Below are 14,841 nucleotides of genomic sequence, written 5' to 3'. Positions count from 1 at the left end.
TGGGAATGACAAATGCTAAAATGTGAGACTGTTAAATACCTTTTATCATAATAACACTTCACAGAACAAGTGCAGTGCCCGTTCAAGACATGCGTGGTAAGAATGGGCCAGTTGCTTATTATTTCTTGACAACTGAAAAACGTATCAATTAAAACGAAAAGGAATTAATAGATTAAATGGTTTTAATCCAGACATAAACTTCATCAGTGAGACTAAACAGAGGTTGAACCATAGAAGCAGTTTATGGCCTTCCATTGGTTGATTCTGCTGCCAATCAAACGTGTCTGTGCTCCTATTGGCTAGTTTTACTGCCTCCACCTCTGTTTATGCTCGTTCTCCTCTTTCGGGCAGCTTAACTGAGCGGGGCGCGTGACCTTTGTCCTGCTCAGCAAGTCAGTGCCCAGAAGCCCCACCCTGCTGTGATGTGACGGTGTTTATACCAAACAGCCCCCACTGCACTCAGACATTGAACTGAGTGGCTCACTGTTCACTAGTTTATTCAAAGTTAATTAAACATGTCGCATGTCCAAACAACTTCACACTCAACACTGCACTTCCTTGGGTCCTCGGCAGTACACTCAACAAGTGTGAAGTCAAGTCAGAGCCCAGAAGCCCCGCCCTGCTTTGATGTGACAGTGTTTATATCAAACAGTCCCTGCTGCACTCACGCAGAACTGAGCAGCTCACTGTTTGCTTGTTTATTCAAAGTTTATTAATATTAAACATGTTGTATGTCCAAATTGTACCAAATTTGACACTGCATGTCCTTGGGTCCCCAGCAATACACCCGCAGAGGGTGAAGTATATCAGATGAATGGCTCTCGAGATATGTGAAGGACACACAGACAGACATACAGACAGACAGAGATTCCTTGCTTTTTAGTTAGATGAACTCTAGTGCCCATTCAAAATGTGCTTGAGACATCCTGCAATAAGTCTTGAACGTACATGCAAAGTTTTGTTCACTGTGCACAGTTCAACAGTAGAGTTTAGGACCCTTAAAGTCTTTCAAGTCATTAAGATGCGGGAGTGGTGCAGCGATGGTGGCCATGGCCATCCTGATGGTGTCCTTCTCAGGCTATTGCTGCTACTTGTTACTGCTAGACATATCTCTATTATTATCATTATTATTGTTATTGTTATTATTGTTGTTATTCTACTTCTCTGTGTCCGCCCCATCCCTCTCCCTCTTTCTTTCTCTCTAAACCCAACTGGTTAAGGCAGATGGCTGCCCATCTAGAGCCAGGTTCTGCTTGAGGTTTCTTGAGGTTAAAGTGTAACAGCAAAGTTCCATCCACAAAAAATTAGTGGTGTTGTAAGGTTAGTATCATAGTGAATACTTGCAGGGTTATTGGCAAACTGTGTAGTTGGAAAGCTAACCACTAGCTATTCATGTCATCAATTTGTTGAATGTGTTTTTGTTTGTTCACTGGGTGAATATTTGGACAAGTGTGTTATGTGTAGGCTGTTTTATGACAGAATAAAACCAAACCATAATGAATCTGTGAAAAAGATTTGCATGGATTTACTTCTCAATGAGCAGATCAGCTGATCTTGGTGACTCCATTGAAATTAAATTGTTTCTGGACCTACAGAATGTCTAACATTGAGATATCTATGAAATAAGGTCACACGCTTCTTACGTACTGTATTCATATATATTCATACGCACACACTTTCATACCTATACATCAATGTATACACATCATCATCAATACATACACACATAGACACATGTGTATACACATCAGCTAGACACCCTGTATACATAAAATCTGTTGACTTGCTTTTATTCCTTATTGAGAAAAGTATTGCACTGGTAGTGTATCAGCACTAAAATCAAAAAATTCTACACCATGCTCAGTGCTATTAAGTGACACATTATAGGCACTTGACAGGAAGTTATCTCAACAATGGACTATACAAATAAACTTTGACCAATACATCACCTCGGTGACACTTTTCTTACCATGTCAACTGTCAGTGGTTTGTTTGCTCGCAATATGTTATGAATAACAGTAAGAGAGACAGCAAGCATTACATTACAAGAAGCCACACAAGTTTATATGCAAGCCTCGCATGCATGTTGCTCTTGTTGGTATGTGACGGTATGGTTTTGTGTGTATGTGTAGAACTGAAGCCAGCAGACGTCTGTACTGATTGATAGGAAAAGAAGGACCTCCAAGCCGGTGCACCCCAATCCCTCCACCCGTCCCTGTGTTTTGTTGGTTTTATGATGGGTATCAGTGTACTAAAACAAGGCTGAATAGCAAAGAAACCAGTCAGTCGGCAGGATAATAGCCTGGCTTTGTGTTAATGGAGTATGCAGCCAATTCAAATACAGGATGTATTGTACAACCATTAAATCACACAGCTGTCTGAACAGGCGTGCAGTCTAGTTTCCATGTTTCCTTAATAGACCAATTAATGAGGTTTTCTATGGAATGATTTATATAATAGCAAAACTTAAAAAAGGCTATTCATTTTTATATAACAGAAAAAAATACATGTTTTTCCCTGTACAGCTTATTTGCATGGCTTCAGGCTTCAAGAGAGCTCATAGACATGGACAAGCCACTTTAATGTAGAGTGACAAGAAAAGCATACTGACACCAGCAGCATGTATTAATCTATTGTCAGATCGTGTGATTTGTCACATTGTCCACAGGCTCACTACATATACCCACTTTAAAGCATTCAACGTTTAAAATAACTATTAGGTATGCCTGTACACCTGCTCGTTCATGTAAATATCTAATCAGCCAATCATGTGGTGGCAACTCAATGCAGAACAGCATGTAAACATGGTCAAGAGGTTCAGTTGTTGTTCAGATTAAACATCAGAATGGGGTAAAAATGTGATCTAGATGACTGACTGTGGAATGATTGTTGTTGCCAGACAGATTGGTTTGAGTATTTCAGAAACTACTGATAGGAATTTCTTGCACAATAGTCTCTTGAATTTACAGAGAATGACGCTAAAAAACAACATTATGTTATACAGAAGAGCATCTCAGAATGCACAACATGTTGAACCTCGAAGTGGATGGGCTACAGCAGCAGAATACCACATCAGGTTCCACTCCTGTCAGCTAAGAACCAGAAACTGAGGCTACAGTGGGCAGCCAAAACTGGACAGTAGACGATTAGAAAAACATCACCTAATCTAACAATTCTCTATTTCTGTTGCTATATGCAGATGTTAGGGTTAGAATTTGGCATAAACAACATGAATCCAATGGATCCATCCTGCCTTGTGTCAATAGTTCAGGCTGCTGCTGGTGGTGTAATGATGTGGGGAATATTTTCTTGGCCCCTTGATACCAGTTGAGCATTGTTTAAATGCCACAGCCTACCTGAGTATTCCTGCTGACCATGTGCATCTCTTTATGTCCACAGTCTACCCATCTTCTAATGACTATTTCCAACCGGATAATGTGCCATGTCACAAAGCACACGTCATTTCAAGCTGGTCCACCAACATGGTGATGAGTTCAGTGTACTCTACAGTCACCAGATCTCAATCCAATAGAGCACCTTTGGGATGTGGAAATCTGCAGTAACTGTATTATGCTATCATATCAACATGGACCAGAATCTCCAAGGAATGTTTACAGCACCTTGTTGAATCCGTGCCACGAAAAATTCAGGCTCTTGTGGGGGCAAAGTGGGGTCCTACCCAGTATTAGAAATGTGTATCTAATAAAGTGGCCAGAGAGTGGAAAAATACCACCCTGGACACTCCTACACGGATATATATCATGAATCTGTAATGCTCAGTGCATTCCAGGAATTATTTTGTTACTATAGGCTGTACTTCACCACTTAAGTGTTCCCACTTTACCTCCCATCTCACCTTTTACTTAGTGATTTACCACTTTTCCCAGAATGTGACAAGAATATACAGTATATGCATTTATACCATAGCCACAGAGAACACTTGATTATGATTGGCTGGAGGTTGTGCATTATTTTCAGATAACCTCATGGGTCATACACAGTATTGTTATCACAGTTGTAAATCCTACTCAAAGCTGGAAGGTTATGTTGAGTTCTTCTGCTTGTTGAATAACTAAGTTAATGTTATTTCAAGCCAATATTCCATGACAAAGTCTACATTTGTGTATTCCCAAAAAAATGAATGAACAATACCTAGGTTGCTTTGCTATCAAGTGGCCATGGTATAAGTGGGCTAATCCATGTGGTTATGAAAAATAATGCATTCTGCAGATGAACGCCCCTCTGCTTTGCATTGACAGTCGATTAGTCTCCATGTCTCGCATTATTTTTCAGTAACATCATGGGTGGGTGTGAAACTGTGCAAACGTTTTAGGCAAGACCTTGATCATTGATGTGCATGGACTTGGATCTTAGCACAATGCACATAGCTATTCTAGCTTGAGTTAAATTGTGTGGCACAATTGTGTGTGGCACAACGATTTTTTTGCCTTCAAGTGACTCTGATCTGATTTTTTCATATCAGATCTGGGCCACTTGCATATGTAGTCCTAGATCTGATTCATATCTGATCTCTAGCTATGTGACCACTGTCAGAATGGTCTGATCGGAATTAATGTTTTTTTTGTTTGAACGTCCCAATTCTCTGCACATGCGCATGTTGCCTGTCATCACCATTCAGTGTGGGCTCCTCACAGCCTGGTAAAAATTCTCATTCTCATTCTCATCCTCATCATCTGTACTGTCTGCCGACCTTCAAAAAAATAAATAATCAAATCAAATAAAAAAAAAAAGTCCTGGACATGTATACCAGCACACTCATGTCATTCATGTTAATGATTTGACTGTCGCACAAATGACGTCATTGTTGCTATTCTTGTACACACACAGCTCACATTTCAGTTAAATCTGTGCATGTGTGGCATTTTAGGACCTCAACGGTGCGTTCACACCAGAGGTGGATACATGTCACTTACAAACAGGAATGGGAATCATCAACACACAAAGACCGGATCTGACTAAACTATCAGAATTGAGCATTAAGGACTGTAATGTGAACATACAAGTATGCATACAAATCGCGCAGTAACATTAAAACAAAAAAGGTGCATATGGGTGTGTGTCATGCTTTTTTCATACTTCAAATCATACGCATGCGTGCTCTTTATAGGCCTTACAATGCATTATGCACACTTAAAACAGTACGACGCCTGGCTTAAAAAGAATTACCCACACCTAAGACAGCGTTACAAAGCCCTATCAGCATGACATTCAACCAGCAGCATTACGTACAGTATATTATATCAGCTCATTACTTGTTGCTGTTAAATCCAAAGATACTAAAACACCTTGAAAAACCTGTATGATAGTCAACTATAATATTGGCATATTTAGTTTAGAAAGAATTACAGGACTGCGAGGCTCCCTGACTTACGAGGTATGGCTGTACCTTAATATCAGTGCAACATACAGTAGTAACACCAGAAAGAAACCTCTGAAATCACCTGAAATTCAGAGTATGTGTCATATGCAAATGGAAAAGTCTATTCTCACACATGTCCAAAGCTTTTTGTGGTTGAATGTTCCTATTACTAAGATAACAAAAACAAAACAAAATGATAGAAATTGGTCTACATGGGTCCCACGATAGACGTTGTGGGGGCGGAAAAGCTTATTATTTAAAATGAAATGATGACAAACGGCAGTTTTATGATCAGTCACGAAGAGCGACAGTATAATGGAGAGGAAAGTTTTTCAGGCTGTTTTGAAGACAAGCCCCAAATCTGGACATTCAACAAAAAAATAATGAGTAGATGAAGGAATTACTGCCCACAGGGACTAATAACTAAAGCAATTATGGTGCTGTAGAAATAAGTAACAGTAATGAGTAATGTATTGCATTTTTCCAGTCAGAAGCCCGACACCAGTTAGATGCACACAGTAGATTACAGGCTCTTAGCAGTTGCCAGTGGCATTAAAACAATAAAGCATTATATTTGATAGGTTATTGTAATATACAGTGCACATTCATCAAATGGAAAAAGAACACTTTGTCCAAATGGAAAAATAGCACACTATTAAAGTGCAATGCTGTCTAGTGTAATATTGATTAGTAAATGGGGTGAGAGAGATAAGCAACATCGTACTGTCTCTTTAAGATTTAGTTTTAGGCCGAGTGCTAAAATCAACAACTCACATATGTTCACAAATACATATGTATGTCCATGCACTCAGATCTGTGTTTGAGAGGAAACCCTCAATCTACAGCAAGAACATCAACAGATCTTTCATATTTCAAACTTTATCTTTTATACATTTCACACACACACACACAGAGCAGCATATGGCCACAGAGCTAATGTTTTCTCTGAGGTGATAACATCAGAAGTGGGGTGGAACTCTCCCAAAGCCTACATACAGTGCGTCACCGAGCCAGAGGCCTACAGTCAAGGCTTCAACAGCAAATGACCAATTATTAAGTCAGGGTGCCTGTTTGGATTGCTGCCTGCAAGCTCATAAATAATACGAACATTTTAAGAGGTAGCGCAGGTCGGTCACATGGGTACTGCTGTTTGGGAAACACACACACACACACACACACGCACAAACACATATAAGCATATATTCAACACATGTCGATATTAGGTAGTTGATAGAAACACATCTCCATCAACACATGCATACACACAAACTCAAATAATTGCAAACACTTGTACATACACACACAAGTATAGACCTTACATGTATACCCCACTAACACATGTATCTGAAGGGTATAGCTAATAAAACACAGCCTCACACTGACACACTCTCATATACATTAAGTACATACATGCACACACACACACACAGCTCAAATATAAACACATGCAATGGGTAGTTAATAAACACAAATGTATGCATCCACACATACACACACACGGGTGTTTGTGCATATACTCCAAACACATGGTTGTTCATATCCATCCACAGACACACGCAAAATATATAAGAAAAAGCTGGAATAAAAAAAAAACAAAACACACACACACAGAGGAGGAAACGCTCTCAGCCGTTTGGTGCTGATAAGGCTCCCCTAAATATTTGTGTTAAGTCGGGCGTTGAGAGAGCCAGCTGAGTTCTGCGCTGTTCAGACAGTCTTACTATTATTTCTATTATTATTGTTATTATTATTATTATTATTATTATTATTATTAGTAGTAGTAGTAGTAGTAGTAGTATTAGTAGTACTCCCACTTTCTTTGAGCTGGGATCCAACAAACAGAGCTGCAGTGGGTGTGGGTGGTCCCTAGCACCCTTGCCTCATCAATCACCCAAACTAAACCCAACACACACACACACATACTGCTCAGTACAGAAACATGAAAAACAAATGGAACACTGTTGGCACCATGAGTACAGGATATTTAGCCTAAACCATTATCCAGTTTCACTCTGTGAGTTGTGATGCTGTGAGTCATAGATAGTCGGCTCAGACTTGTATCAGGACAATCCTGGTAATGCTCACAGACACTGGCATAGATCTCTGAGACAGATGAACATCAGGATATCTGAAGGTTTCAGAAAGCAAAATGTAGGACCTTTAAGTATATGACACTTTCAGTGAGTTAAAATCTAAAACAAAATGTCCAATCTGAAAGTAACAAATGCCTTTTCTGAAGTAATACAGTTAGTTTAGTGTACCTCCTTTGTTTTTTGTCCCAGTAGAAACAATTTATCTTCACCAGCGGTGGAAGAAGTATTCAGATCCTTTACTTAAGTGAAAGTACCAAGACAGCAGTGTAAAAATGCTCCATTACAAGTAAAAGTCCTGCATGAAAAATCCTACCATTGTAAAAGTACATAAGTATTATGAGCTTGATGTAGTTAAAGTATTGCAGTAAAAGTAGTGGTTTGGTCCCTCTGACTGATATATTATTATATATGACGTCATTAGATTATTAATAGTGAAGCATCAGTGTTAGAGCAGCATGTTACTGTTGTAGCTGCTGGAGGTGGAGCTAGTTTACACTACTTTATATACAGTTAGCTAGTTTAGTCCAGTGGTTCCCAACCTAGGGGTCGGGCCCCTCCAAAGGGTCAGCAGATAAATCTGAGGGGTCGTGAGATGATTAATGGGAGAGGAAAGAAGAAAAAACAAAGTTCTGATACACAAATCTGTTTTCAGTTTTTGGACTTTTTCTCTAATCTTTGATTTTTGGTGAAATATTGGATCATTTATTGAAATGAAAGCATGTGAGAAGTTTAGAGGGAAAAATCACTATTTGGTGGAGCTGTTAACAACTCATAGACATGTGAAATGTGACCCCGACTACACACTGCTTTTTGTAAGACGTCAAAAACCAAAAAGGTTGGAAACCACTGGTTTCATCTTTAACAATGTGCTGTATTTTAAAAGCTTGTTATATTATTCATTGTGTCAAATCTTCATCTGAAAAGTAACTAAAGCTGTCACATTAATGTAGTGGTGTAAAAGTAGTAGGAAGTATAAAGTAGTATCAAATGGAAATATTCAAGTAAAGTACAAGTACCTCAAAATTGTACTTAAGGACAGTACTTGAGTAAATACACTTAGTTACTTTCCACTACTGATCTTTACTATTGTAATTGTGTTAATAACATAACTGAATAAAAACAATGGATTTAATGGTGTGTTTAATTGTTCAAAACAATTAATTGACTGATTGACTGAATGATCAGCTGTGATGCATTACATGTGAGAGATGCTTTACGTATTAATAGCTTGACATGGAACCATGTTTACAGTAAAAGCAAGTCTTTGTTGCTGCTGTAGAATCAAAAAGTGAGCACCAGTGTAATGTTATTGGTTTCAAGTTTGATACCAGTCATACTGTCTCTGCACTTTTCTGGCCAACGGGTGGTCTTAACATTATAGGGTCAGGTCACCTAAATCACTTTTTTTCCCACTTGCAAAAAATGGACTTAGCCGCAGGAGATGTTGCTGCTGCAGATGCTGTTCACTTCCTGTTTCCAACTGTGAGGGTCACATTTACAATCATGAGTTGGGACATTTTTAAAAAAAACCATAACTACAGTTGTTGTGGTGTTTACTGTTGCCATAACGACGAAGGTTGCCTATCTTTAAGGAAGTAGTAACTTCAACCAACGTCACATTTCAAGTGATAATTTTAGCCTAAACCATGATCTTCCCCAAACTCTAACCAAGTAGTTTTTGTGTCTAAACCTAACCAGACCTTAATCACAGCACTGTCACATCATAAAACATCATTATCTTTTAACTGTGACTTGTAACGGTTTTGGAAAACACAAACAAATTATGTTGTCCTGCTGATTACTGCCAATAGAGGCGGCATATTAGAAAACACTCCTATGGGATGTTTTGGAGTTCATGGTACAAACAACCTATTTGGTTGTTTCATTTGGAGGACTTGTTGTCTGCAAGATATAGATATGTTGCAGACAAATCAAAGTGCTGAGAATGTATATCAGAGATGGATATCCATTCAGCTGTTCTTTACGGCTGATTAACATTATACCAAAGTGATTCAGCTTGCTCTGAATCTGTTTATACTTCCTGCTGTAAATACATGGTGCCTGGTATCTCTTTCCATGGTAAAACTCCTCTGATGCACAGTAAATGACACCAATGCAATGAGCACTCAGCACTGAGGATGGAGAAAAATTAAAATACCCTTCCATGTAAAAAATTGATATATTGTGAGATGACATCACGCCAGTAAACGGACATAAAAAAGTGCCATTGTTCCTGAGCCGAGATACACCAGGTTGTGTTGAGCAGTAGTCCGCTCTCCATATGGCTTCAATGGAATTTATGTTGGGCAGGCACCAATAAGGCAAATCTAGTTAGCAACATTATATCATTGGAGCCAAATCTAATTTCAGCCCCAGTGTGTTTTAGTCGGCAGTGACTCTCTCCCCCTCTCTCTCTCTCTCTCTCTCTTTCTCTCTCCCCTTCTCTTCTTCATCTCCTATTCTCTCTCTCTCTCCCTCCGTCCATCCGTCCATCTCTCTATGTGAGTGTCACCTGCCCTCCAAGCTGGCGACGCTGGGTCTCGGCCTTAGCGTGAGAGCCCCATTACTCTGACTGGAGGCTTTGTTTTCCCTGTGAATCTGCGAGAGAGAGTATCTGTGTGTGTGTGTGTGTGTGTATATGTGTGTGTGTCTGCTGGAGGAGAATGTCAGAGAGACGGTGATTTGTTACATCAGCGAGCATTCCAGCGCTGAGATCCGCTGAGTGTGTGAGGAGACACAGAGGGGAAAAAAGTCTTGTCTGTTGCTGTCCTTCCATCCAAAATCTATTTTTGTAAATTGTCATACAGCAAAATGTTTTTGTAGATGAAACAGCAACTGAATGGCATAAATAATGACAGACTCGGTAGACAATAATCATGTAACAGTTTGCAGAAAATTCATTCAACAGTGGCGTGGAAACATATGACAGGGAAACAGATGAGGGGAATGTGTGTATAGGTGAGGTAAGAGAATCACTGTGTGTGTGTGTGTGTGTGTTTGTAATCAGGTTCATGGTCTATGTTAACAGCTCCACTGTGCTGTGTGTCTAAGCGCTGGAGCCACAGCTCCCAGCAAATGGAGACACTGAGCAAGATACCATCTGGCTCTGCCCATCTAAGTCTCATGCCAAGACACACACACATTCACAGAGCCTTTAAACACACCGTATACAGCTCAATTCACAACGGAAACACTTTAAGTGCACATATATTAACATGGAAATCCCAGCAACTGTGAATAATTAATTGGATGTCACAACTCTGGCAAAAAAACTCTGTCTTTCACGTTAACCCAGGGGGGAGTGTATCATGTGTGGATCATATGTGGACGGAATGACATGTTGACTGTTGCCTTGTTCCAATAGAAAGCCACAGGAAATCAGATCTTTGGAGTCAGAGCCAAGAAAACGTTTTTAACATTATTTCTAAGTCTTGTGCAGGAATACCACAATGAATTAAAAAAATGAATGAAATGCTAGTGCTCCACATGACTGTGTACTTCATTTATTCATCCATAGCTTGAGGTCTAGGGTCTAAAGATGGATGGGACTCTAGTGTGCACAAGGCTAGGATTTGAAAACAGCTTTTATCAATAGTAATGTTTTAGAATATGAGCTTTTTATATACGGTGTTCAGATTTCATCTTGGATTATTAAATACATTTGACTGTTGGAGAGAGTTTTTGCTGTCTGTATTCTTTGGCTGCAGAAATGCACTGTCTACATGTTTGTATGACAATCCCCAATCAGACCTCAAAAGTCAAAACTCACTAAAAAATCTATTTGATTTTCATACTTTCCTCCAGAGCCTCTCCTCCCTGCTCCTGTCTCTACATGAGGTGGAGTGACACTCCTTGTGAAGACCAGTTTTGTGAAAAACATACACTTGTTGTATTTGGGCTTCATTTGACTCACCTTACAACAAACAGCCTTTGTTCAATTTGATATTTACAGATTTACAGAAGTGTTTTACATTTACATTTCTGTTTTACTATGGTCAAGTGCGATCACTCCAGATATCATGTAAAAATCTTAAGTTTTTTTCTAATTCAACAAAAGGTCATGAGGTCATATTTTTGGGCTAGTTTTTACATCGGTAAAATTAAATTTCTTTTAAATTCATTTCCTGTCAAATTCAGATTCCCTTAAAGGATAAGTTCACATTTTTTCAAATCTGTGTTAAAATAATACAAACAGGCCCATATGTACACTGAAAAGAGTTTTTGGTTTGTTCCTCCTGACAATACTGGATGTGAAGAAATCCCCTCCTCAGGGGATTCCAATGTAAGTGATGGGGGACAAAATATGCAGTCTGCGCTTCAAATGACCTCCAAACTTCAGCCAAGGCTAATATGAGGCTTTTGCATTCTGAGTTAGACAAAAGTGGGTATCTTCAATATTAAACCTTCTAAAATATCCCCTATTTGGTGTATTAAATGCACTATTCTACTATTTCTATTTAGTATAAATATAGAGTTAATATACGTTATTATTTCTAAAAAATGGCTCTTTTAGAATGAAATAGCCTCTAAAATTACATTTAGACCACTGAAACCTGGCAAAATGTGTATATTTGTGTAGCATCTGATTCAAATGCCTCATTAGATTTTCTCACTTCACTCTGGTGGTATCTCAGCAGGCAGATGCTTTTGGTTTTATTTGTCCAGGTTTTGAGATATCTGTGTCTGATTTCTGCTTCCACTCTGAATACAACGGAGGTGAGTGGAATTTCATCTGTGGTGCTCACAGCATTGAAAAATTACATTTAAAAAAAGTCAACAGCTACACCTCTGTCCAGAATCTGTATCCATGTTACTGTCAATAATACTTAGAGCACAACAGTTTTCATAAGGACTGTTTCATTGATAGAAAGCAGTTCCAATGAAAAGTGTTGACAGAGAGATGGGATATCTCTCAATCTGGGCAAATAAAATCAGAAGTGCAGTATTTGTATGGCTAGATAGCACTAGACTTAAGTGAAATAAAATGTTTTTTTTAATTAACCAAGCCTATAAGCGCCTCATATAACCAACCAACAGTGATCAGTTCTTTAATAACCAGGTAATCAAACAAGCTAATCTGTATTCATTTATCATACTGTAACTGAGATGGACAAGATTGACTGACTGAACCAGGTCTCTTTTTTTATAAAACCCCAACTCATGACCATCCTTGACACTATCCACCCACAGCAGACACAGGAACATTTCCTATATGTTACAGTGCAGAAGTGCTGTGCTATTAGATTAGCCTACAGAGACTGAAGCCTCTCTGTCTGTATGAATGGATGGAGGAACCAACAAGTCCATCACATTCCCTGTGGATGATGTCTTCAGCGCAGCTTAAGGCGCAGGAAAGAGTGTGTGTGTGTGTGTGTGTGTGTGTATCATGGGTGTATTTTGATGTAATGTGATCTGTAATGAATTTTGTGTTGCATTAAAGGGGTGGAGGGGGGCAGCAGGGGGTCGAGATGCAATGCGATGGGGGGGACAAGAACAGGAGGCGACTGACTACGAGTGTCCGGGAGTCTCCAACATCTAATCTAATGAAGAAACACACAGAGAGAGTGGTGGTTGGAGGGGTGGTTGGGGGGGCAGTAAAAAAGAGTGATGAGAAGAGAGAGAGAAAGAGAGAGAGCATCTACAAATGAGGTTAAGTCCTAACAGAGAGAGAGAGAGAGAGAGAGAAAGGGGGACTGGACTGGATATGGCTGGGGATGGTTGGGGGGGTGATAGTCGATGCTAAATCCATTAGGGCCTTGTGACCCCCCACTCCCCACCCGTGTGGCTGCCTCTATGCAGCTACACTACCCCCCCCCCCCTCCCTCCCTCCCCCCACACACACATTGAAATCAAAGGAACTCTTGTTCACTTAAGGAGGGGGGAAGAGAAAGAGAGAGCACTGCCGCTTCCTAAACGAGTTAACCATTTGGACTGTCAGAGCCAACGGCATGTCTGCTGCGCGCGCACACACACACACACACACACACACACACACACACACACACACACACACGCAGGCAGGCAGGAAGCCTAAAAGTAAAGCAAGGCGTGTGCAAATATGCCAAAACCTTGTCTCATAGACAGAACATCCTACTGGTGGTGAGCTAATCCATCACTGAACCTCAAACAAGCAGCACTGAAAGCTGGGTAATGCCATGGTGAGGACGTCACGCTAGCTAACTACACACATAGCTGCACAGGACACATTTATAATTAATTATATCAAAAAACAGTGAGCCAGATCACCCGTGACGAACGTTTTCTGTGCTTCATATGATCATCTACTCACACAGTCCTACAAGATCTCCCACTATTACATGAAAAATCACAGCATTTAAGTGCTTAAAGCATCTTTAAGCCATGTCTTATCATTATCATTATATTATTAAATATATGCAGTTTTCATACTAAGGAACTCATAAGGAACAAGTCTGATTTCTATTTCTTTCTTTTTCTAAGATCTAGATTTGAATAATCTTTGCAGGAACAGGAACAACATCTCTGTATTCCCTCTGGATTGTGAGAATTCACTTCAGTAATTGACCTAACCTGAGTAATCTATTTGAGGTGCTTCCTCCAGTGCCTTAAAGTCCAACCCTCAAGGTGAAAAATAAACAGACAATAGATGAATGGAAGTTTTATGCATGTGGATGTGTGTTCATGTGTGAGAGTGTATGAGTGTTGTCCACCCTCCACTGACCTGTAGCAGATCCCACTATATCCCTAGAGGGGGACTCGGACATGGCGTCGGCCAGTCTCTCTCGGAGGCCTTCGTCGCTGGCATCTGCTGAACCGATGTTGTGTCGCGGCACGCCAAAGCTCTCCGGCCAGCTACCACATACCTCCAGCAGGGTCACACCACGCCCATCAAAAGGCCCTATAAACACAAAAACATACACACATAGGGTTAAGATTAGTTTGATAAGCAGATGGATTGTAAGCTACAACTGTTGAGCATGATAAAAATTTAGGGATGTCCTAAATTGATCGAGACTGGGATAGGACCCAATCCAGACATTTCTAATTAAATCAATCAACCATATGAAGCCAAATTTATTAAATATCAGATCAGACTTGTATCAGCAGATACACAATATTAAAGGACTTCAGGATCAGGGATCATTTATGAACATGAGAGCCAATTTGCAGTACAGTCTAGCCCTTCTTACAATATAAACATGTCTGTAGGTATGGTCAGTGCAATATTTAATGAATACATGTACAAATAATGTACATGGAATGAGAGAGCATGGCTGTACCAGAGATGGGCTCCTGAATACATCTCAAACTTGGACCTAAAGAGTGGGACATTTTGCAAAATAACCTTCAAATAATCTTCAGAGGACTCTAAAGAAGAGGTACCAGCAT

The 14,841-nt window shown here is 39.8% G+C and overlaps 1 protein-coding gene across 2 annotated transcripts in view; it reads right to left on the bottom strand.

Moving 5' to 3' along the window:
• Positions 1–14,841, bottom strand: part of bcas3 (BCAS3 microtubule associated cell migration factor) — a 361,503-nt gene that overhangs the window by 23,030 nt on the left and 323,632 nt on the right. For both annotated transcript variants that reach the window (XM_042413571.1, XM_042413576.1), the window contains one exon: positions 14,174–14,350. In XM_042413571.1, coding sequence (XP_042269505.1) covers positions 14,174–14,350 — 177 coding nt within the window. The remainder of the gene's footprint in view (positions 1–14,173; positions 14,351–14,841) is intronic.

This window comes from Thunnus maccoyii, chromosome 6 (assembly GCF_910596095.1).
Source record: "Thunnus maccoyii chromosome 6, fThuMac1.1, whole genome shotgun sequence".
In the NCBI taxonomy this organism is placed as follows: domain Eukaryota; kingdom Metazoa; phylum Chordata; class Actinopteri; order Scombriformes; family Scombridae; genus Thunnus; species Thunnus maccoyii.
The sequence above is the reverse complement of the archived record's forward strand: the minus strand, read 5'-3'. Positions and strand labels throughout refer to the sequence as shown.